This window comes from Ahaetulla prasina, chromosome 3 (genome assembly GCF_028640845.1).
Source record: "Ahaetulla prasina isolate Xishuangbanna chromosome 3, ASM2864084v1, whole genome shotgun sequence".
NCBI lineage: Eukaryota > Metazoa > Chordata > Lepidosauria > Squamata > Colubridae > Ahaetulla > Ahaetulla prasina.
The window spans coordinates 221,998,698-222,024,257 of record NC_080541.1 but is presented as its reverse complement, the minus strand read 5'-3'; the positions used below and the strand labels follow the sequence as shown (position 1 = coordinate 222,024,257).

At 42.4% G+C, this 25,560-nt stretch overlaps 1 protein-coding gene across 1 annotated transcript in view; it reads right to left on the bottom strand.

The window, feature by feature from the left end:
* The window catches only part of COL20A1 (collagen type XX alpha 1 chain), a 265,731-nt gene that overhangs the window by 61,962 nt on the left and 178,209 nt on the right, over positions 1-25,560 (bottom strand). Inside the window, exons 27-28 of the mRNA XM_058174284.1 lie at positions 14,066-14,143; positions 12,691-12,777 (exon numbers count right to left, since the gene is read on the bottom strand). Of these exons, the coding sequence (XP_058030267.1) occupies positions 12,691-12,777; positions 14,066-14,143 (165 nt within the window). The remainder of the gene's footprint in view (positions 1-12,690; positions 12,778-14,065; positions 14,144-25,560) is intronic.

Genomic DNA, 25,560 nt, shown 5'->3' with positions numbered 1-25,560 from the left:
ACACACACACACACACACACACATACTGGTGTCATTGTTTAAAGAAGATCCATTACCCTTTGAGAGATCAAGAGAAAAAAAAAGACTGAATTTCAAACTTTGGTTTTGCTAAACACTAGGCAGGGTATTGTTATCATTATCTCTAACATTATCTTGGAGCTGGCAACAGAGTCGGACAGCGATGAGGCTGAGGTGGGGCCAGGGCCATCAGGGAATGAGGTGCGGATTCCAGAGCCTCCAGAGGCTGACAGTAGTGAGGCAGAGGAACAGGAGGAGCCTGTTCCTAATGCATGCATGAGAAGAGCTGCCAGAAGGCAAGAGCAGCTCAAGCAAAGAGGACGACTCGGGAGTAGGGCCAAGAGATGATTGGCCCCTCTCATGAGGCTTAAAACAGACCAGCAACAGTGTTTGGGCTTTGCCGGAAAACAACGTTGGTAGCTTCGTCGTCTTCTTCGTCTACATCTTGCATTTATTTTTATATCTGTGACTTCTGAACGTTTGCCAAGAAAGGTCTTTGGCAGTTTGCCTAATTGGACCAAGGTTTGTGATAGGACTGAGGAATTTATGTTGGGAGGAATTTCCTTTAATTTAGTTGAACTACGCTGAGAATGAAGTAATTCTCAGCTGTTCGAATAAATTTTTTTTTTCACTGACTGAGTTTCCTACTACCTACTTGGGCCTGGGTCACAACATCTAACCCCCTGCCCTGCCCATGCCCAAGTCCTTATACACATCCCAGACAAATGTTTGCCCAATCTCTTCTTGAAAAATTTGAGCAATGGAGCACCAGGAGGGAAAGCTTTTCCATTGATTAATCATTCTCACTGTCTGGAAATTCCTCCTTATTTCCAGGCTGGATCTCCCTCTAACAAGCTTCCACCCATCATTCCTTGTCCTGCCCTCAGTTGCTATTGTTCTGTCCTCCTCCACCTCTGTCCGAATGATGGCTTAATTAGCCAGCACTATCAACTCTGGCAGCAAAAGAGCCAGCGTCTGCCAAGAGCCCTCATTATCTTCCATGATGCTGGTGAGTCACAAACTTCAGCTCTAGTCAATCAGTGGATTTGCCTGTTACAAAGAGGCACAGCAGCTCTGGCTGCCTTTTATATCCTGTGGGGTGTGGCTCCATGACTCAGCACTTCCTAGGCCTGCCCCATCCTTGCTTCTGTTGTTCTCTCCTCTCCTGCCTACGAACTCTAGGATTCAACCAAGCCTGATTGCTGTCAGCTGGGTCTGCAGGCATGGCCTGGGGTGGGGTGGGGGAAAAGAGTCAGGGGATGGAGGCCTCATTATTTCTTCCACCTGGCCTGCTTCTGGCTCCTGGAGCTGAGCCAGGGGAGCCGGTTCTCCTAAGGTAAGTCCTGACAGCCCTTCCCCCTCACTTTCCAAGTCACTTTCTGGCAGCAGGGCCGGCTTGGGGGGCGCAGACACAACAGCTATGAAGAATAAACGGAGTCACTCTTCCCAGTGGCAGCCCTTGAAGTAGTGGTGGGATTCAGCCAGTTCGCATTGGTTCTGCCGAGCCGGTTGTTAATTTTTTGCATAGTTCGGTGATCCAGTTGTTCCCAGATCTGATGCTGCCCTGCCCACCGGGGTTGCCATTCAGGGTGGGGAGGCTGCAGGGGCATGACTGGGAGCCACGCTGATCAGCTGGGAGGCGGTAATGGACCAGCCGAGCCAATCAGCTGGAGGCTGATCAGTCAGTTCAGTCAGACCTTCCAACTTTTGCATTATAAGCAAAATCCTCACTTCCACCTCATTCCAGGGCCATCATAATGCAAAATCCTCACGGCAGAGCTCCCAGTCATGCCTCTGTAGCCTCCCCACCCTGAATGGGAACCCCAGTGGGCGGGGCAGGATCAGCCAGTGGTGGGAACAACCAGTTCGCTGAACTACGCAAAAAATTAACAGCAGGTTCAGCTGAACCGGCACGAACCGGCTGAATCCCACCACTGTGTGTAGCTAAAAGTCAGTCTATATTTAGTGTACATCTGACTCTGGGGATATTTCTTCATAACCAAACAAAAGTGTATTTTCTGTGCCGTTCACACCCCTTGCTCGCTGGATTTGGATGTCACAAAGCAAAGCCCACATTTTGTAATTAACTCCCGCACCCCGTTTTGACTGGCAGAGTGCTGCAGGAGGCTGCGTGCTGCTATGCCCTTTTGCCACATCCACCCAGCCACACACACCCAGCCTGTCATTAGGGCAGAGAATCGGTCATTAAATTACTTGAATTCCACTACTATCTTGAAGTACTGGAAGATGTTGTCACATCATCCTTGGGTCCTTCTCTTTGTTAGACTTGACATACCTAGTGTTGTGACTCGTCCTCCCTCTTCTCCTCAGCCGGGCCCCTCCCGTCTCCAACCAGGCCTGTTATCAGACTCCAAGTCTGATAATGAAGATGAACGGCCTGTCATGCCTCCAGTCCCCAGCCCTGGCCCCGTGCCCGGAGAGGATTCCAGGAGTGGGAGGACAAGCCCGATAAACCTCACTCATACAGTGTGTGTTCCTTTGGCTCAGCCGTCAGAGCAGGACGTCAGCCAGGTGCTGGAATTACTCGGCCCTACTCCCTCTGACCCCTCCCTTTCCCAGAAGCTGCCAGCATACCCAGCTGAAGACAATTCAGAGTAGGAGGACCCTCGCTTCCGGAGATCTGAGAGGTGACGCCAGCAGAAGGAGGGATGGGGCAGGCCTGGATAAATGCTGAGTCATGAAGCCACACCCCACAGCCTATATAAAGGACCTGCTTTTGGCATTCCAACCTTGAGTCAAGCAAAGTCTTATCGAGTTTGCTGATACCGGACCCTATCGCTGAAGTCACAACTTGGACTCCTGCCTGCCCTGATAACCCTTGAAGGGACTTGGCAAGCTGCAGAGGCTTCGTTGCCAAGTTTGTCATGGACTTCCTTGACTCGTTCGTCGGAGTGGGGGGTGGGACACGACACCTAGTTTCTTAAATTGTCAAATGGTTTAACTTCCTCTAATCATCTTAGTTATTCCTCTCTGCACTTTTTCTAGGGCCTCAGCATCTTTTTGGACCATGGTGACCAAAATCGGAGGTGGTTTGTTCCAAAGGTGGCCTCAAATGTGGATCTTGAATTAGAGTTTCTACATGAAACATGTCCTGCTTCCTTTGAACTATCTTAAATATATTGCTGGGGAATCATTCCTTACATTTCAATCCCAAACGTGCTTTTTATTTTTCTCCCTCAAGAGGCAACTGGACTATCTCGTTTTTCTTTGAAGATGTTTCGCTTCTCATCTCACAGATGAACCTCCAAGTGGCCTCAACGGCTCTCTAAGAAGAATGCAAATGACCAGAGCTGTCTGCAAGGAATATAAATCCTTCCATTTCCCCACCGTCCAGTCAGAGCTGAAGAAATTTCTTCTGATGGGAAACGAAACATCTTCAAAGAAAAACAAGAAAGTCCAGTTGACTCTTGGGCAAAGAAAAAAAAAAGCAACTTTGGGACAACCATGACCTGGATGACTGAGAATCTCCATAGACACTTACATTTCAAAGTCTGTGAATTTCGATACAAACTCAAGGATGCGGTCAGCCTCCACTCCAATCCTCACATCCTTTTGTACTCTTTATATTCAGTAGTTAGATTGCATGGGGTTTTATGTGTAATGTAAATAGCTCATGGATTCAGTTTAAGTAGAGAGGGCCCTTTAAGAGTGCCGTCTGACATGAGATAAAGGGGGAGGGGAGATTGATAGTTTGAATTCAACAGGAATGTTAGAGCGAGGGCTTTCCAACGGACACTGCATTCCTGAGATGATTTACAGCCTGCGGAAGAAGATTACCACGGGGGGGGGGAGGGGGGCGAGAAGGAGCTGGCATTGGACCAAACCTGCTGACCTCTTGGGGAGACGAGGGACTAACGATGGGATATGGAATGTTAGCCATATTTTGTCTCAGATTCAACTTTATACTGCTGCAGTCATGATGTATTTAGTAAAAGTACTGTACTTTTCTTTATTTGCCAATGAAGTCAAGGTGTATTCTTTCCTAAATATAATCAGAGGCAGCTTGACAGATGCCTTCGTCCTTTTGCACCCAAGGCATCTTGCAAGTCTGAATCAAAATCCCCATGGCTTCCATTGAAATCCACTTGAATAACCACCCAGTTCTCATCAAAATTTGATTTGAGGTATTAGGGGTCAAACATATAGAACACAATCCTCTCTTTAAAGATATCCAGTACTTGAAGGACTATCCAAACGTAGTCCTTAAAGACAAAAAAGCATATTAAAATGGCCCAAGATAGATAGTCCTTGATTTATGATCACAACCGAGCCCAAAATTTCCGTTGCTAAGCGGAAGTTTTGTTAAGTGAATTTTGCCCCATTTTGGGATCTTTCTTCCCATAGTTGTTAAGTGAATCACTGCAGATGTTTTTTTTTTTAAATTGAAAAAGTTTTTACAAAAAAAAAGCTTTCCCTCCCTTCCCGCCTCCCCCCCTCTAGCCCCCCTCCCTTCAAAAATCCCCTCCCCCCGACTTCGCGGAACAAACACAAGGTATAATTAAAAATAAAACAAGCATATGCTAAAAAATTTCCTTCCTAACTCAATTATACTCCTGCAATTCTCATCAAATCCTAACCTCCCCCATAGCAATCAGAAATAATACATCCTAATCATTCAAAGGCAGTCTGATATCTCTTCGTCTGATATCTATTTTGAATATAGTCAATCCATTTTTTCCATTCATTTAAGTATCTTTCTTGCGTATTGTCTTTCAAAAAGGCTGAGATTTTTGCCATCTCAGCCAAATTAGCAACTTTCAATATCCATTCTTCTATTGTAGGTAGTGCTTTTTTCTTCCAATACTGTCCTATCAGTAGTCTTGCCGCTGTTACTAAATTTAAAATCAATTTAGTCTCAATTACTGTAGAGTCCGTGATAATTCCCAGTAAAAAAAAAAATCATTGCGGATGTTAAGTTAGTAGCATGGCTTTAAGTGAATCTGGCTTCCCCATTGTTAAGTGTTGTTAAGTGTTGTACCTTGATGAACGTATCTTTTCTTTTATGTACATTGAGAGCATATGCACCAAGACAAATTCCTTGTGTGTCCAATCACATTTGGCCAATAAAAAATTCTATTCTATTCTATTCCTCTCCCCTGCAAACCCCAATCCCCTCTACTATTGATGAAATTATTTCTATTCTATTCCTATTTCCTTATTCTATTCTATTCCTATTTCCTATTTCCTTATTCTATTCTATTCTATTCTATTCTTTGATTCAATTCAATTCAATTCAGTTCACTTCAATTCCTATTTCCTTTTCCTATTCCTATTCCTATTCCTATTCCTATTCTAGTCTAGTCTAGTCTATTCATTGATTTTGCTTATCAGAAGGTCACAAAAGCTGATCACATGACCCCAAGACACTGCAACCATCATACATATGAGTCAGTTGCTAAGCATCTGAATTCTGATCATGTGACTATGGGGATGCTGCAACGGTCATATGAAAAACGGTCATAAGTCAATTTTTTTCAGTGCAGTTGTAACTTTGAACAGTCACTAAACGAACTGCTATAAGTCAAGGATTACCTGTAACCAAAGAAGATTAAGGCCACTTCAATACAACTTGCTTTTCTGTTACCTAAACCTTCTGGTCTTGTAATTTTAAATGAAGGAGATTTAAATGAAGAATAGAATAGAAATGGAATGGAATGGAATGGAATGGAATGGAATGGAATGGAATGGAATGGAATGGAATGGAATGGAATGGAATGGAATGGAATGGAATGGAATGGAATGGAATGGAATGGAATGGAATGGAATGGAATGGACTGGAATGGAAAGGAACGGAACGGAACGGAACGGAACAGAACAGAACAGAACAGAAAAAGAACAGAACAGAGAATGGAATGGCATAGAATAGAATAGAATAGAATAGAATAGAATAGAATAGAATAGAATAGAATAGAATAGAATAGGATAGGATAGGATAGGATAGGATATGATAGGAATAGGAATAGGAATAGGAATAGGAAATGGAATGGAATGGACTGGACTGGACTGGACTGGACTGGACTGGACTGGAATGGAATGGAATGGAATGGAATGGAAAGGAAAGGAACGGAACGGAACATAACAGAACAGAACAGAACAGAACAGAGAATGGAATGGAATGGAATGGAATGGCATAGAATAGAATAGAATAGAATAGGATAGGATAGGATAGGATAGGATAGGATAGGATAGGATAGGAATAGGAATAGGAATAGGAATAGGAATAGGAATAGGAATAGGAATAGGAAATGGAATGGAATGGAATGGACTGGACTGGACTGGACTGGACTGGACTGGAATGGAATGGAATGGAAAGGAAAGGAAAGGAAAGGAACGGAACGGAACATAACATAACAGAACAGAACAGAACAGAACAGAACAGAGAATGGAATGGAATGGAATGGCATAGAATAGAATAGAATAGAATAGAATAGAATAGAATAGAATAGAATAGAATAGAATAGAATAGAATAGAAATAGGAAATGGAATGGAATGGAATGGAATGGAATGGAATGGAATGGAATGGAATGGAATGGAATGGCATGGAAAGGAAAGGAAAGGAACGGAACAGAACAGAACAGAACAGAGAATGGAATGGAATGGAATGGAATGGAATAGAATAGAATAGAATAGAATAGAATAGAATAGAATAGAATAACTTTATTGTCACTTTGAATGTACACTAATTGGCATACATTAAAGTGAAATTTCATTGCGTATCAGAATAAATAAATAAATAAATACAGATAAATACAGAATTATGCAAATACTCACATATATGTTACAGAGAAACAACACATATAAGAAACAATACACTGACTATATAAGTTCATCAGAAAATACCATTTATCAGGGCATTTGTTTATTTCAATATTTTTCGGTAATGCATGTTACTTGTGTACTTCTGGACAGATACAAGTCCATAAATTGCACTAACCAGTCTCTTAAATAAGCCACAACTAAGTTCCCACCATATGTTAAGCCACAGAAGGCAGCTTCCAAATCTTAATGAACACACAAAATCAAAACAACAAATGTTGTTTTATAGAAGCTCATATGATATCCTACGGGCTTAAAAAAAAATCTGAAAAAGGGAAGTTGTTGATAATTGATTTCAATAATGTTCTTTTTTCTACCCTGCCTCCAGATGGTTTCACCATTTCGTTGATAAATTAATCAGATTTTGAAACAAGAAAGATAAAAACTAATTGAAAGTAATAATTAAGATGAGAGAAACAGTGCAGAGAGGAAAGAAAGAAAGAAAAAAAGATAGAAAGAAAGAAAGAAAGAAAGGATTATTAAAAAAAGAATGACTTCCAAATTTCTTTTACAAATTGACCTCTTACTCTTAAGGTTACAACATAACTTTCATTGTGGGGCCCTTGGTACTCTCTGTGCTTGATGGTTTTCTTGCAGACGTTTCATTACCAAACTAGGTTACATCATCAGTGCTACAAGGAAGTGGAATTTGCTGATGAGGCTTATCTAGTTCGGTAATGAAACATCTGGAAGAAAATCACCAGGTTCAGAGAGCACTAAGGACCCCACAGTTCCACCCTGAGCTACAAATATTCTCTTCTATCGGTAACTTTTATTTTTTTCTATTATCTACAGATCTTCTATTATCTTCTATTATCTAACTTTCATTTTTAATGATACCTGAAATAAGTACACTAAAGCCCACTGAAATCAATAGGATAGCTAATGTATCGTACTGTAGGAATTTAGCACCCACCCCCCTCCTAGAAGAATGAAATATTTTAGAAAATATTTAAAAGGCAGAATATATTTCCCTGGATGAGAAATGGAGAAACATGTTTTAAAGACAAAACAGCTTCCTGACTCCCCCCCCCACCTTTGTCAATGGGCCATTAAAGCCTCAGCTAAGCTCACTCATTTCCCCCCACCTTTGTCAACCATCATCTGCATCATAATAGAACCCATCTAGCAACTGAAACTCACCACATGGCACCTGAGAAGATTACATCAGCCAGCAAAGCTAGCTAAGACCCCCACCCCCTGGGAGTCTGACAGCCAATCAGGGTACTCTTCCTGTGCCCCAGAAAGTTCAAAGCTCAGAAAAAGCATAAAACAGGATCTCAGCCCTTTTCTGTTCAGGATCTCAAGCCATGTGATCCTGGCCACCATTAAACCATCTTTCCAAGCAGCCTCCATGTTTCCAGTGTCTTTGTCCCCACTTGGAACTGAACCCAGATGGATATTTCTTCCAACAGTACACGATCAAATTGCATCTAACATCCAGCTTGTTACATCATCTATGCATTTCTGGAACTCTGAAGTCCTTGGAGCGCTCTGAACTTGGCTGTTTTCATGTGCTTGTTTCATTACCCGACTAGGAAGGAAGTGGAGTTTGCTCTCTGTTTATATGCCACAGCTTGCTCTGTCAGTGCTTATGGGAATTCTTCCTGGTAGGTCCTTGATTAAGTGTTGATTGTTTACTTGAGTTGGTAAACAATTAGGGGTATTGTTTACTGCTTGATTGTTTGTCTGGTGTTAATCCCCGTGTTAATCTCTCCTTGTCTGTGTGTTGATTGCTGACCAGGGAGGCATTCCAGTCTTTTTGTTTCCTTTTAACCTTTTCATTGTCTCTTTTGGATAGTGTGTACATGACATTTATCTCTATGTGCCTGTTGATGGCTTATTTGTTTGAGTGCCAGGCTTCCAGGAATTCTTTAAGGTTTTTTTGAGTTTAGCTCGGTCTAAGATGCTCAAATAGGGATGTGGTGGCTCAGTGGCTAAGATGCTGAGCTTGTCAATCAAAAGGTCAACAGTTCAGCGGTTTGAATCCCTAGTGCCGCGTAATGGGGTGAGCTAATGTTACTTGTCCCAGCTTCTGCCAACCTAGCAGTTCGAACGCATGTAAAAAATGCAAGTAGAAAAATAGGGACCACCTTTGGTGGGAAGGTTGACGTTGAGTCATGCCAGCTACATGACCATGGAGACGTCTTCGGACAGCGCTGGCTCTTTGGCTTTGAAACGGAGATGAGCACTGCCCCCTAGAGTCGGGAACGACTAGCACATATGTGCGAGGGAACCTTTACCTTAAGATGCTGAGTTTCCCAGCTATGGCTAATCTGCCAAGGACTTTCCATCATACCTTCTACCTGCTAATTCATGTCCATGGCTCTGTTAGTCTTCTGCTTATCTGTCCTGCATAGTGACTGTTACAGTCCTTACACTGTTTGTAGTGGAGGAATCCTGTTTCTCTTCTTGGGCTATTAGGTCTTTTACTTAAAATGTTTTGGAGGACTTTAATTGGTTTGTGTGCTACAGTGATGCCAGGTGGTTGTTGTAAATCGAGGTAGTCCTCAACTTACAACAGTTTATTTAGTGACTATTCAAGGTTACAATGGCACTGAAAAACGTGACCTGTTCACATGACTGTTGCAGGCTCCCCCCATGGTCATGTAATCAAAATTCAGACACTTGGCAACTGGCTCATATTTATGATGGTTGCAGGATCACGCGATCCTCTTTTGCCACCTTCTAATAAGCAAAGTGAATGGGGAAGCCAGATTCACTTAACAACCGTGTTACTAACTTAATGACTGCAGTGATTCACTTAAGAACTGTGGCAGGAAAGGTCATACAATGGGGGACAACTGACTTAACAACTGTCTCATTTAGCAACCAAAATGTGGGCTTCAATTGTGGTTGTAAGTCAAGGACTGCCTGTAGTCTATTAGTTGTTTCTGAGCAAGCTACTGCATATATCTCTTGTTTCCCTGAAAATAAGACATCCCCTGATAATAAGCCCAATCAGGCTTTTGAGCACATGAGCTAAAATAAGCCCTCCCCAAAAATATTTAAACGCAGAGCTGGAAATCAGGTAAGACGGCAACAGGAACCCCATAAGACCTCCCTGAAAATAAGGCCAAGCGCTTATTTCGGGGTTCAAAAAAATATAAGACAGGGTCTTATTTTTGGGGAAAACACAGTAGAGAGAGTGAACCCCAATCCCTTCCAGCACTGAAGATGTAACCTAACTGGGTCATGAAATGTCTAAATGAGAACAACCAAGCTCAGACAGGAACAAGGAGTCTACCATTCAATCCTCAGCTATGGAGATTTTCTTCTATTTCTGGAAATTTTCTCTTCCGCATTGAACTATGAATATTTGCTTTTTTCATGAATCCATAGGCTTGGATGGCCACAACTCATCAGAATTTTTGCTTTCTGTCCAAGAGATAAATAAAACATGGTTTCCTAAATGAGTGTTTAGGATTTCTTTACTGCCACACAGTAAGAGGTTCCTTGTTCTTCCCCTTCAATTCTGGGTGAAATACAACCTCTATCTGCACAAACCAACACACGTCCTGCATAGTGATCTATTTTCCAGGGTAGAAGCCTCTTTATGATTGAGAGCTGACTCTGTGTAGGCAGACGTGCCATTTTTGTGCGACATGGAAAACCACAAAAGATGGAGGCAGACATCCCTTCTACTGACATATTGACATATTGGATGTGCAGCACGGGTGAAATTAAAAAAAATTCCCCTACTGGTTCTGTGGGCGTGGCTCTTTGGGGGAGAGGTCATGTGACTGGGTGGGCGTGGCCAACTCAACATCACTCACATCGAGGGGCTCCTCGCCGGCCCCTCCCCTCCCAGCCACTCCTTGTCGTGAATGGTAGGAAAATGGGGAGGGGAATATTCCTGCCTTGCATCCTTCCCTCAGTCTGTGCTGAGATTGAGGAATGGATGACAGGCAGGAAAATCCCCTTCCCCATTTTCCTGCCTTTCACAAAAACGGCTCCATTCCAGCTGCTCCCCCCCACCGTCCCCCTCCCTCCTGGGGACTACCTTAAAAGGGACAGGCTGCAGAAGCTCCGTTCTGAATGGAGGGAGAAAAGTTAGCATTCTCTCTGCTGCATTTAACATTGAATTCTGTGGCAGAGAGAATGCTAACTTTTCTCCCTCCATTCAGAACAGAGCTGCTGCTCCCTTTATGGTTCCCTCCTGTCTCCCTCCCTCCTGGGGACTACCTTAAAAGGGACAGGCTGCAGAAGCTCCGTTCTGAATGGAGGGAGAAAAGTTAGCATTCTCTCTGCTGCATTGATCATTGAATTTTGTGGAATATCGAGTGGCCGGAAGAGGTGAGCGGCGACCGGCCGGGCATGGGTGGGGCCAAGAGGGGTAATTACTACCGTTTCGGCAAACTGATGCCCATAATCCCATGTGGTTCGCCCGAACCGGTCCGAACCGGTAGGATTTCATCCCTGATGTGCAGTTTGCCACATGCAACCCACTTCAGACCAGCTGCTTGGAATTGGCCATTCTGTGCTTGCCAAAATCTCACACCTGCTGCAGGGAACCTGCCAGGTTGTCGTGCAACGATAAGCATTCTGTGCCAAGTCCAGTGGATCAATTAGATTTAAGGCTGCAGCTGTCCACAGTTGTCTCCTATCTTACAGCCCAATGTTTCTCAACCTTGGCAACTTTAAGATGTGTGAACTTCAACTCCCAGAATTCATGAGCCGGCTATGCCGGCTGGGAAATTATGGAAGTTGAAGTCCATCCATCTAAAAGTTGCCAAAATCGAAAAACACTGCTATGCTATAATAAATGTATTGCATTCTTTTTTTAAACTTCAGAAATTATCTTCTTTTTGTGCTATTTTGCATGCGAATTAGCCCAGCAGCTATGAATTCTTATTTTTATTCAGGATACAGGTAATCCTTGATTTAAAACAGTTCATTTAGTGACCGTTTGAAGTTACAACGGCACTGAAAAAAGTGACTTTTATGACCATTTTTCACACTTACGGCCATTGCAGCACCCCATGGTCATGTGATCAAAATTCAGTTGCCTGGCAACTGACTCGTATTTATGACGGTTGCAACGTCCTAGGGTCATGTGATCACCTTTTGCAATCTGCTGACAAGGAGCCAGATTCACTTAACAACCCTGTTACTAACTTAATAACTGCAGTGGTTTACTTAACAACTGTGGCAAGAAAGGTCATAAAATGGGCCAAAATTCACTTAGCAAATAACCCCGCTTAATAACAAAACTTTGGGGCTCAATTGTGATTGTATGTCAAGGACTGAATTATTTTTTAATTATTCAATAATAATTGTTGAATTATTGAATTATTTTAATTCAATAATTATTGAATTATTTTCAACTTTAGAAATTATCTGCTTTATGTGCATTTTTCCATATGAATGAGCCCGGCAACTACCCTGTTTCCCCCAAAATAAATCCCAACTGGAAAATAAGGCCTTGCATGATTTTTCAGGATGCTCATAATATAAGCCCTACCCCCAAAATAAGCCCCAATTAAGATTGTCAGCCAGATGGATGCATTTAGTACCATATTTTCCTCAAAATAAGACCTAACCAGAAAATAAGCCCTAATGCATCTTTTGGGGCAAAAATTAATATAAGACCCGGTCTTATTTTCGGGGAAACACGGTACAGATCTGTGTCTTCTTATTCAGGCTATTGGGGTGCTCTTCTTCTCTTTGAGGATATGGCCACTCAGAGAGGAGACGTGACCTGTATCTACTTTTTTGTTCAACGGAGCATGGCTGGTGCAATTCCTTTTGCACGAATAAGGCTGATGTTTTCCCCTTAAGGCATCAACTACCTATTTTCCTTCCTGCAAAGTATTACTGAATGCTTCATTTACCGGAGGGCCTGGGGGCCCCGGAAGTCCTGGAACGTCAGATGTGCAGCTGCAGGAAGGAAGCAAACTGGGACAAGCTTCTTCATCTCTCTGAAATAAGGAAAAGAAAAAGAATGAAGTGACTCTCGCTGCACAAAGACAATTGTTTCACTGTGGAACACTAACAGATTGGTCCTCTCCTTTGCTTCTATTTACCTCTGTGTACCTTTGGCTGTTAAGTAAGCGGCCTATCTTGGTTCTGTAGGAAGTTAGCACCCACCCCTCTTCTAGGAAAATGAGGTATTTTAGGAAATATTAAAAGGGCAGAATATTTCCCCTAAAAGAGAGGCAGAAACTCAGCCGCCCTCACCCACCTTTGTCAATGGGCTGTTAAGGCCTGAGCCAGTCTATTCTACATAACAAAGATCTACCTCCTGCAGGCAGAGCCATAGAAGGAATTGTCCAAAGCCCTTTCATTACATCATCACCCAGCAAGAGTCAACCAAACTTGGGACTCAAAAACACAGAATAGAATAGAATAGAATAGAATAGAATAGAATAGAATAGAATAGAATAGAATAGAATAGAATAGAATAGAATAGAATAGAATGTGTGACTGGACACACAAGGAATTTGTCTTGGTGCATACACTCTCAGTGTACATAAAAGGAAAGATACTTTCATCAAGGTACAACACTTAATGATAGTCATAGGGTACAAATTTAACACTTAATGATACAACATTTAATGATAGTCATAGGCTACAAATAAGCAATCAGGAAACAATCAATATCAATATAAATCATAAGGATACAAGCAACAAAGTTACAGTCCTAAGTGGAAGGAGATGGGTGATGGGAACGATGAGAAGATTAATAGTAGTGCAGACTTAGTAACTAATATGACAGTGTTGAGGGAATTATTTATTTAGCAGAGTGATGGCGTTCGGGAAAAAACTGTTCTTGTGTCTAGTTGTTCTGGTGTGCAGTGCTCTATAGCATCGTTTTGAGGGTAGGAGTTGAAACAGTTTATGTACAGCCTACAGAATTGCCCCTACATGGCACTATGGGAATCTGACAACTGATCAGAATACAAGCTCAAATTCAAAAGCCCAGAGAGGGCATAAAAACCAGGGACTCTCAGCATCTCTTCCCCTTTTCCCCCCCAGGACCTCAAACGATGTGGTCCTGTCCACCATTAAAACCATCTTCCCAAGCAGTCTCCGTGTTTCCAGTGTCTTTCTTCCCCACTTGGAACTGAACCCAGATGGACATTTCTTCCAACCGTTCTTTGAAGGGAGAGCTGTGGAATCTCAGCTCTCAAAGGCCATAGCAATTGTACTTTTTAAGAATGTCACCTAGTGAACCAAATGAATTAACATCTTTCCCTCCATTCTTACCAAAGCTGGTATCTCACAACATCGGTCCTCTTCCGGCCACGAAGTGCTGCACACAATTTGCAGTGACTGCAACTGGAGCTAGAAAGGAGAGAGAAAGAGAAGATAGGTATCAAAAAAGATGGTTCTGTGTGTCCCGCATGGATTGGGCAAAAGGATATCACGTGACTGCCTTCTGTTTTTGTAATGGTATGTGGGAATGGCCTTGGGAGATGGAGGGAAGAGGTCCTGCCTAGAGATGAGATGAGATAGGACAGCATAGGACGGGATGGGACGGGATGATGAAATGAAATAAGATAAGATGAGATGGATGGGATGGGATGGGATGGGATAAGATGACATGGGATAGGATAGGATAGGATAGGATAGGATAGGATAGGATAGGATAGGATAGGATAGGATAGGATAATATAGGATAGGACAAGACAGGACAGGACAGGACAGCATGATGAGATGAGATGAGATGAGATGAGATGGAATAGGATGGGATGAGATGAGATGAGATGAGATGGGTTAGGATAAAATAGGATAAGATGGGATGGGATGGGATGGGATGAGATGAGATGGGTTAGGATAAAATAGGATAAGATGGGATGGGATGGGATGGGATGGGATGGGATGGGATGGGATGAGATGAGATGAGATGAGATGAGATGAGATGGGTAAGGATAAAATAGGATAAGATGGGATGGGATGGGATGGGATGAGATGAGATGGGTTAGGATAAAATAGGATAAGATGGGATGGGATGGGATGGGATGGGATGGAATGGGATGGGATGGGATGGGATGGGATGGGATAGGATAGGATAGGATGAGATGTAGGCCACAGCTGCATAATGGGTAGAGAAAATAACTCTAAAAGGATACTCCCTAACTGCTCAGAATATAAAAGTGATGGTGGGAGAACTGTACTTTCACACTAGAAAGATTCTGTTAATTTAGCCTTGCAATAAAATAAAACTAGCTTATCAGCAGTCCTCAGCTTACAACCATCTGTTTAGTGACCATTTGAATTTACAGTGGCACTGAAAAAGTGATTTATGACCACGTTTCACACTTAAAACTGTTGCAGCATCCCCATGGTCACATGATCAAAATTCGGATGCTTGGCAAGTGGTGTGTATTTATGACAATTACATGTCCCAGGGTCATGTGATCACTTTTTGCGACCTTCTGACAAGCAAAGTCAACGGGGAAGCGATATTCAGTTAACAACCGTGTGACTAACTGAACAATGCAGTGATTCATTTAATAACTGTGGCAGGAAAGGTCATAAAACGCAGCAAAACTCACTTGCTTAGCAACGGTATTTGAGGATGAGCTGTGGTCCTAAGTTAAGGATTCTCTATATTAGGGGTGAAATCCAGCAGGTTCTGGAGAACCGGCAGCGGAAATTTTGAGTAGTTCGGAGAACCGGCAAATACCACCTCTGGCTGGTGCCAGAGTGGGGTGGGAATGGAGATTCTGCAGTATCCTTCCCCTGCCACACCATCAAGCCACGCCCAACAAGCTACACTACGCCCACCAAGCCACACCCACAGAACCGGTAGTAAAAAAATTTGGATTTCACCACTGCTCTGTATGTAAATATGGGTGATATATATTTACATTTCAGATTATAGTTTGAGTCATGTTCTGTTTAAGGTTTGTATTTGTTTTGTCATACCACCCAGGAATACAGAAATAGAATTCATTGCCATCCCAAGAATATTCCAAATATTCCTATGTCTTTGAAACATCACTTGAACTTTATAATTATGGATAGAGAAGCACAGACTCTTAAAAGTGAGATTCTGTGCAGACCTCTGAGAATAGCAAGGACTCCCTAAACTTTTGATGTGCATCAATCAGCCCGTTTCATACATTATACATACTCCCATAACAAAAGCCTTTGTGGTGTGGGAGGAATATGTGACAAGCCTTGTGCTTTTGTAATGCAGTAAGTCAACCAACAACATCAATAAAAAATCAGATTTCAAAATCTCATTTTGTCTGCTCCCCTGCATGCTATCATTTTCGGGTCTTAGCAGCTGGCAAATTTGTTGAGAAAAATGAAGGCAATTTGCTGACAATGGCCAAGTGGTTAAGACACCAGGCTAGAAACCAGGAGATGGTGAGTTCTAGTTCTTCCTTAGGCATGAAGGCCAAATGGGTGACTTTGGGCCAATCGCCAGGGGACTGTGAGTTCTAGTTCTTCCTTAGGCATGAAGGCCAAATGGGTGACTTTGGGCCAATCGCCAGGGGACTGTGAGTTCTAGTTCTTCCTTAGGCATGAAGGCCAAATGGGTGACTTTGGGCCAATCGCCAGGGGACTGTGAGTTCTAGTTCTTCCTTAGGCATGAAGGCCAAATGGGTGAATTTTTAGCCAATCGCCAGGGGACTGTGAGTTCTAGTTCTTCCTTAGGCATGGAGGCCAAATGGGTGACTTTGGGCCAATCGCCAGGGGACTGTGAGTTCTAGTTCTTCCTTAGGCATGAAGGCCAAATGGGTAACTTTGGGCCAATCGCCAGGGGACTGTGAGTTCTAGTTCTTCCTTAGGCATGAAGGCCAAATGGGTGACTTTGGGCCAATCGCCAGGGCACTGTGAGTTCTAGTTCTTCCTTAGGCATGAAGGCCAAATGGGTGACTTTGGGCCAATCACCAGGAGACGTTGAATTCTAATCCTGCCTTAGGTATGGAAGCTGGCTGTGTTACTTTGGGCTTGTCCCTGTCTCTCAGCCCAATCCACTTACACAGGGTGGTTGTTGTGGGGAAAATAGGAGGAGGACAGAATATTAGATATGTTCACATCCTTGAGTTATTTATATAAAAAATAATAAAGTTAGAATTAGTAAAGGTAAAGGTTCCCCTCGCACATATGTGCTAGTCATTCCTGACCCTAGGTGAAAGTGCTCATCTCCGTTTCAAAGCCGAAGAGCCAGCGCTGCCTGAAGACCTCTCTATGGTCATGTCGCCGGCATGATTCAACGCCAAAGGCACATGAACGCTGTTACCTTCTCACCAAAGGTGGTCCCTAATTTTCTACTTGCATTTCTTATGTGCTTTTGAACTGCTAGAAGCTGGGACAAGTAACGGGAGCTCACTCTGTTATGCAGCACTAGGGATTCGAACCACTGAACTGCCCACCTTTCGATCGACAGGATCAGCAACTTAGCCACTGAGCCACGGCATCCCGTAAAGTTAGAATTACAATCTGATAAATAAATTAATTCTTAGAAAGGGACTGTGGGCTGGTCTATTCACACACCCAGTTAAATAAATTAAGTTCATACTAAATGTCTATTCACTGGAGTCCAGGTATCCGATGTGGCATTTTAGCATCTTTTCTATAACACTTTGGTGTTTCTCTAAGAAAAGGTTTAGCTAGCGTGCCTCGAAAAGCACAATCCCAGCCTCATATAGAGTATGTATCTCCCACCATGTCTGGAGGCTCAGGGCCTTTCTTAAAATTAATACAGTAGATAGCTGCAGCTTTTCGTAAATCTGTCACTAGACATTGCGAATCTTGGTGCTTTTGACTGGGTAAATTTGACAGATTGAATCAGCCTGTCAGATTGAATCGACAAATGGATTTGATGCATCAAATTGGATTAAGTAACATGAGCAGATCCAGAGACTGTTCTCCTGCCCAAATCCAACTGGATTTTACATCGATTCAACTTGTTCAGTCGAGTCGATGCTTCCCAATTGAAATGTTTTAAATATTCAAATCAATTAGGCCTCTTTTTTTAAATGAATCTAATAAAATCTGCTTTAAACCGGTCTAGTGGCTTTCTAAAAAAAAAACACAACCTCTTTTGCTGAGATGGCCGAATGGTTTTCTTTGAGTAGAGAAAACGATGATCTATATAGATGATCATATAGATGACTAGACTGCTGATTCAGCTGCTGATTCAGTTCTACAGAGGAATTATTGAGTCTGTCATTTGCACCTCTATAACTGTCTGGTTCGGTTCTGCAACCCAACAAGAAAAACGCAGACTTCAGAGGATAATTAGAACTGCAGAAAAAATAATTGCTACCAACCTGCCTTCCATTGAGGGCCTGTATACTGCACGAATCAAGAAGAGGGCCGTGAAAATATTTACAGATCCCTCACATCCTGGACATAAACTGTTTCAACTCCTACCCTCAAAACGACGCTATAGAGCACTGTACACCAGAACAACTAGACACAAGAACAGTTTTTTCCCGAAGGCCATCACTCTGCTAAACAAATAATTCCCTCAACACTGTCAAACTATTTACTAAATCTGCACTACTATTAATCTTCTCATCGTTCCCATCACCAATCTCTTTCCACTTATGACTGTATGACTGTAACTTTGTTGCTGGCAATCCTTATGATTTATATTGATATATTGACCATCATTTGTGTTGTAAATGTTGTACCTTGATGAAGGTATCTTTTCTTTTATGTACACTGAGAGCATATGCACCAAGACAAATTCCTTGTGTGTCCAATCACACTTGGCCAATAAAAAATTCTATTCTATTCTATTCTATTCTAGACAGGACAGATTACAGAAGGAAGAGAGACATGATGTAACTTTAGAGAAAGATGCAAATTTATAAGTGTATTTATAATTGTTGTAAAGAAGATTGGAACCTATTTTTTGTCTTTTTGTTACTTTTCTTTTTTTTAAAAAAAAAATCTTACACCTTCAGCTTTCTCTTTAGAAAGCTTTTTTTAAATTCTTTATAGTAGTGTGATTTCATTTTCATCTTCTTTTTAAATACTTATATTTTTTTAAAAAAAGATCTTTCAATGGGTTTGCTGAGGTAATATTGAGGCTCATCAGAGCCAAATGAGGTCCATGTAAGCTAGCAAAGAACCATGTTTTTTCCGCCAAACATGTTTTGTGACAGACCACATCTACCCATGGCAGCCAGTTCATAAAGATACTGATACTTGGTGTTATATGTCTTAAAATATAACATTTCAAATCTGCCTCCCAACCTCACATTTCTGGATTTCTGCATGGACCAATTGTACAGCATCATTATTTCTTCTTCTTCTTCTTCTTCTTCTTCTTCTTCTTCTTCTTCTTCTTCTTCTTCTTCTTCTTCTTCTTCTTCTTCTTCTTCTTCTTCTTCTCCTTCTCCTTCTCCTTCTCCTTCTCCTTCTCCTTCTCCTTCCTCTTCCTCTTCTTCTTTGCCTCCTCCTCCGCCTCCTCCTCCTCTTCCTTCTGTTGATCTGGGTCACTTTTGTTTCAAACAGTGACAATCATTCGTCTTCCTAACAACTTGGAGAACAATTCTGTCCCTTTCTATCCCTTCAAATGCCTGAAATTTGGAGAAGATTGTGTGATTCAACATCTACCTCAGAAGCAGAGGGGGAGAATTTAGGCAACTGAGAGCTTACCCAGAGAGAGGTTACATTAAGAGACTGCACAGTCACTGAGCTGGACAAGGAAGAAGGGGAAGAGCAAGGGTGAAATGCTCCCGGTTCGCACCAGATCGCGATGGTGGCGGGTAGTTCGGTGGACCGGTAGCAAAAATCCCTGCCCCCCACCCCACCCATGCCCAGCTGAGTCACGCAATCATCAGAGGGTTTTTTTTAACTTTTAAAAGCATTATTTCTTCAGCCAAAAAAATGCTTTTAAAAGTTTTTTTAAAAAAAGCCTCTGATGATCATGCGGCTCAGCTGGGATCGTCAGAACCTTTTAAAAGCATTTTTCTACAACCTCTTTTGCTGAAGAGGCTGTAAAAAATGCTTTTAAAAGATTCTGATGATCAGGCAACTCAGCTGGGATCGTCAGAACCTTTTAAAAGCATTTTTTCTACAACCTCTTCGGCCGAAGAGCTGTAGAAAAAATGCTTTTAAAAGTTAAAAAAAAATTGGCCACGCCCACCCAGTCACATTACCCACCACCACCAAGCCACAGAACCGGTAGTAACAAATTTTACATTTCCCCACTGGGGAAGAGGTTCAGAATATCACACCTTCAAATCTCTCAGGATATGTCTATTGAGTTAGAATATTATAGCTTTAGTTTGGCAAGATTCTGTCCCTCAGGTGTAAGCTAATAAAGGATTGAACCAGATTGGAACTTGCTGTCTCTTCTCTGGGCTTGTGCCTGACAGATGTTTGTCTACCTGTCACATTTATTTTTCTTTTTTTTTTTCTTAAATCCACTTTTTAAGAAGCGCTTGCCTTTTTTTCCACCCCCTTTCATGTAGAATCTCCTCAGGATGGCCCATTATTCTTTTAGGTTTCTCCTCCCTCAAGAGGATATTCTCAGTGTCATCATTTACAATGTATGCTCGAGACAGCTTGGTTTCTTCTTGATGAAGAGCTCTATGCCTCAGGAGCCGTGAAGTGCTTTTTTCAACGCACAGCAGAGACATGATTTGTCTCAACAAGATGTTGCATATCATTCTGTCTGCCTTGACAGCCCCTCGCAATTATAGATCTGCAAATCTCAATGTTCTGAGAATGGAAGAATCTTGAGTTCCTGGCACATTCTTTGACTTCCCGAGAAAAAAAGGTTAGTTTTCCCAAAGTTCTTCCATTATTATTTGGGAAGGTGGGCTGGATCCAAGCCGGTGGCTACAATTGTTGTGACCCAAGGCCAAGTAGTAGTAGTAGACCCAATCAGTTAAAAAACAAACAGACTTTATTAGAATAGCTGAGAATTAATTCATTCTCAGCGTCATCCAAACTAAATCAAAACAAATTCTTCATAACACAATTCTTCAGTCTTATCAACAACCTTGGTCTAATTAGGCAAACTGCCAAAGGTGTTTCTTGGCAAAAGTTCAAAAGCAGAAGACGCTGATAAGAAATAAATGCAGCAAGACAAGGAGCAAGTCTATCAACGTTGTTTTCCGACAAAAAGGGGCCAATCATCTCCTGGCCCTACTCCTGAGTCATCCTCTTTGTTGAGCTGCTCTTGCCTTCTAGCAGCTCTTCTCATGCATGCATTAGGAACAGGCTCCTCCTGTTCCTCTGCCTCATTACTGTCAGCCTCTGGAGGCTCCGGAGTGCGCACATCACTCCCCAATGGCCCTGGCTCCACGTCTGCCTCCGATACAGAGCCCTCATCCGGGCCTTCCCCAACTTCCAGGACTGGCCCATGTTCTTCCTCAGCCTCATCGCTGTCTGACTCCGTTGCCAGCTCCGCAGGCTGCTGGCGGACTACAACAACCATATCCAAGCAATCCCAATGGAACAATAATTTGTACAAAACCTTTGCTAGACCAGGTCATGAATACAGCTCATCTGCCTGGAACCCACACTGTATATCGGAAATTAATACAATTGAGCGAGTCCAGAGGTATTTCACGAGAAGAGTCCTCCACTCCTCTGCTCACAACAGAATCCCTTATGCCACCAGGCTTGAAATTTTGGGCTTAGACAGTTTAGAACTACATCACCTTCAGTCTGATGTAAGTGTAGTACACAAAATTATCTGCTACAACATCCTACCTGCCGATGATTACTTCAGCTTCAGCCGCAATAATACACGAGCACACAATAGATACAAATTCAAGGTAAACTGCTCCAAACTCGACTGCAGAAAATACAACTTCAGCAACAGAGTGGTCATTGCCTGGAATGTACTACCTGACTCTGTGGTTTCTGTCTTACTGTCTCCATTTATTTGTATCCTTATCCTGTATTCATAATCATGTTTATACTTATATCTGTAATCTTATACGTGTTTGACAAATAAATAAATAAATAAAATTTTAAAAAATCAAGTCAAGGAAACCTACATGCATTATCTTTTTGTAGATATTTTGGCAACAAATGATCAGATCACCAAACGATCAGAAGTATAAAGGATGTTGAGACTCTAGAAAGAGTGCAAAGAAGAGCAACCAAGATGATTAGGGGACTGGAAGCTAAAACATGAAAAACGGTTGCAGGAACTGGGTATGTCTAGTCTAATAGCAAATTAGGGCCTCTGGTGGCTCAACAGGCTAATGCAGCCTGTTATTAACAGCAACTGCTTGCAATATTGCAGGTTCAAGTCCCACCAGGCCCAAGGTTGACTCAGCCTTCCATCCTTTATAAGGTAGGTAAAATGAGGACCCAGATTGTTGGGGGGCAATAAGTTGACTTTGTATATAGTATACAAAATGGATGAAGACTATTGCCTGACATAGTGTAAGCCGCCCTGAGTCTTTGGAGAAGGGCGGGATATAAATGCAAATAAAATAAATAAAATAAATAATGAAAAGAAGGACTAGGGGAGACAGGATAGCAGTGTTCCAATATTTGAGGGGTTGCCACAAGGAAGAGGAGATCAATGTATTCTCCAAAGCACCTGAAGGCAGGACAGGAACCAATGGATGGAAAGTCCACTAGGAGAGAAACAACCTAGAACTAACCTGCAGCACAGTTAACCAGTGGAACACCTTGCCTTCAGAAGTTGTGTGTGCTCCATCACTGGAGGTTTTTAAGAAAGAAACTAGACAGTCATTTGTCTCAAATGGTATAAGGTCTTCTACTTGAGTAGAATAGAGCAGAATGGAATGGAACAGAACAGAATAGAATAAACAGAGCTGGAAGGAACCTTGGAGGTCTTCTAGTCCAACCCCCTGCTTAGGCAGGAAACCCTACACCACTTCAGACAAATGGTTGTCCAATCTCTTTTTAAAAACTTCCTGTGTTGGATCATTCACAACTTCTGGAGTTCCACTGATTAATTGTTGTAACTGTCAGGAAATTTCTTCTTAGCTCTAAGTCGCTTTTCTCCAGAGGGTTAGGCTAGAAGACCTCCGAGGTCCCTTCCAACTCTGTTATTCTATTATTCTGAACTCTTAAAGAAACACTATCTCGTCTCCGAATCAAGCCCATCGGAAAGGAAAGGAGCGAGCAGAAATGATGTTTCATTTTTCATGGTCTCGATCAGGGGGAGTACTGAGAGCTTCATAGCTCAAAATGACATTTGCAAAAGATACATCTAGTTAGCTAAAGAAAAATGACAGCCAGTAATGAGACATCCTGTCTATCCAAGAACTGTGGATGTTGGAAAAGGCAGACTGCAGGAAAAGCAGTTGGGAGGCAAGGGAGGTCTGCGGTGTTCATTGGAATTTCCCCCCCTATTTTTATAATGCATTAATTATGGGCTCTACACTGCAAAAGAATAGAATAGAATAGAATAGAATAGAATAGAATAGAATAGAATAGAATAGAATAGAATAGAATAGAATTTTTATTGGCCAAGTGTGATTGGACACACAAGGAATTTGTCTTGGTGCATATGCTCTCAGTGTACATAAAAGATACGTTCATCAAGGTACAACATTTACAACACAATTGATGGTCAATATATCAATATAAATCATAAGGATTGCCAGCAACAAGTTATAGTCATACAGTCATAAATGGAAAGAGATTGGTGATGGGAACTATGAGAAGATTAATAGTAGTGCAGATTCAGTAAATAGTTTGACAGTGTTGATGGAATTATTTGTTTAGCAGAGTGATGGCGTTCGGGAAAAAACTGTTCTTGTGTCTAGTTGTTCTGGTGTGCAGTGCTCTATAGCGTCGTTTCGAGGGTAGGGGTTGAAACAGTTTATGTCCAGGATGCGAGGGGTGTTTGTGTGTTGGGAAGGATGTTCCCAAATACAGAGAGTGGCAACAGAGATGATAGGCAGGGTGGGCTGCTGGGGGTTCGCAGGGGTTCGGGAGAACCTCTAGCTAAAATTCTGTGCAGTTTGGAGAACCCCCTCAAAATCCCACTCCTGGCTGGCCCTGGCCCTCCCAGGAATCCCCATGCAGCCCGTTTTGGATGCAGGTAAGTGCAGGGCACATCTGGAGGCTCGGGGAGGGTGAAAAATGAGCCTACCGGAAGTTCAGAAAGGCCGGAAACGAGCCCATTTCTGGCCTCCAGAGGGCCTCCAAAGCTTGGGGAGGCTGTTTTCGCCCTCCTGGAGGCTCGAGGAAAGCCTCCAGAGCCTGGGGAGGGCAAACCCACCCACCCCGCTGTGGTGCATAAGCCTGACTAGGCCACACCCACCATGGCCACGCCCACCCAACAACCAGGCAGAGAACCCCTTGCTAAAGTTTTTGAAGCCCACCCCTGATGATAGGGGGCCTGGAGGCAAAACCATACAATGAATGATTTTGGGAACTATGAAGGTTTTCTAGTCTAACCTCCTGCTCAAGCAGGGGTGAAATGCTCCCGGATTGGACGGGATCGCACGATCCGGTAGAGATGGCGGCTGCTGGTTCGGAGGACCGGTAGCAAAAATCCCTGGCCCCGCCCCCTCTGCCTCTGCTGAGCCGCACCATCAGTTGTTTTTTTTTTACTTTTAAAAGCCGGTTTTGCTTCAGCCGAAACAGGCCTTTAAAAGTAAAAAACAGCAGAACCTTACTTGTACTCTTACTTGTAGAAAACATGTTTTCTACAAGTAAGAGTAGAGATTCTAAGGCACTTACCTAATTACTGAGGAATGCATGGCTCTCTTTCCAGCCCAAAAGCAGTTTCAGTTTCAGCCAGACAGCATCAATCGCTCAGCTAATCTATTTCCTCGGTGATCAACTGGCTGGCTTTGCTAGCTGAGGAACTCTGGGATTTGAAGTCCACAATAAAATAAAATAAAATAAAATAAAATAAAATAAAATATCTGTGCAGCTTTCTGAGATTTGGTGTGTTTCTGTAGTGTTTCACTCTAACTACACAAACACACAAAATCTCAGAAAGCTGTATTGTGTGTGTGTGTGTTAGTTGTGTGTGTGTAAAGTGTGAAAGTTGGTTTTTGAGCTTTTTGTGGCTATGTGAAGTGTGAAGTGCAGCTGCTTTTACATTGTGTGTGTCAGTTGTGTTGTGTGTGTGTAAAGTGTGAAAGTTGGTTTTTGGTACCTCTTATTGTTTTTTTTATTTATTATTTTTATTTTTATTATTATTATTTTTATTATTTATTGTTATTGGCCACGCCCACCAAGCCATTTGACCACCAAGCCACGCCCACCAATTAAGCCACGCCCACAGAACCGGTAGGGAAAATTTTTGGATTTCACCCCTGCCCTGCCCTTTCCGACAAATGGCTGCCCAATCTCGTCTTGAAAACCTCCACTGATGGAGCAGCCACCCATCATCTGGTGGCAAGTTGTTCCACTGGTTAATTATTCTACAGTAGTGGCCAAAATTGTGGAAACCTTTTGGGAAAAACGTATTTTCTAAAGCTAGCTAATAACACCATTTTTTTGGAGTAGTCCCATAAAATTATATATATATGGAAATATAATTTAATCAAGAATGTAATGTAATCACTTTTATGAAGGATTTGCTATTAGAACAGGGGTGTCCAAACTTGGCCCCTTGAAGAGTGGTGGACTTCAACTCCCAGAATTCCCCAGCCAGCATGAACCATAAATATGAGCAAGTTGCTGGCTGGGGAATTCTGGGAGTTGAAGTCCACCACTCTTCAAGGGACCAAGTTTGGACATCCCTGTATTAGAATAACAGTTACAGTATAAAGAAGAAAAGGGAAACACGTAAGAAAATGAGATATACAAAAATCATCACCATGTCAGTT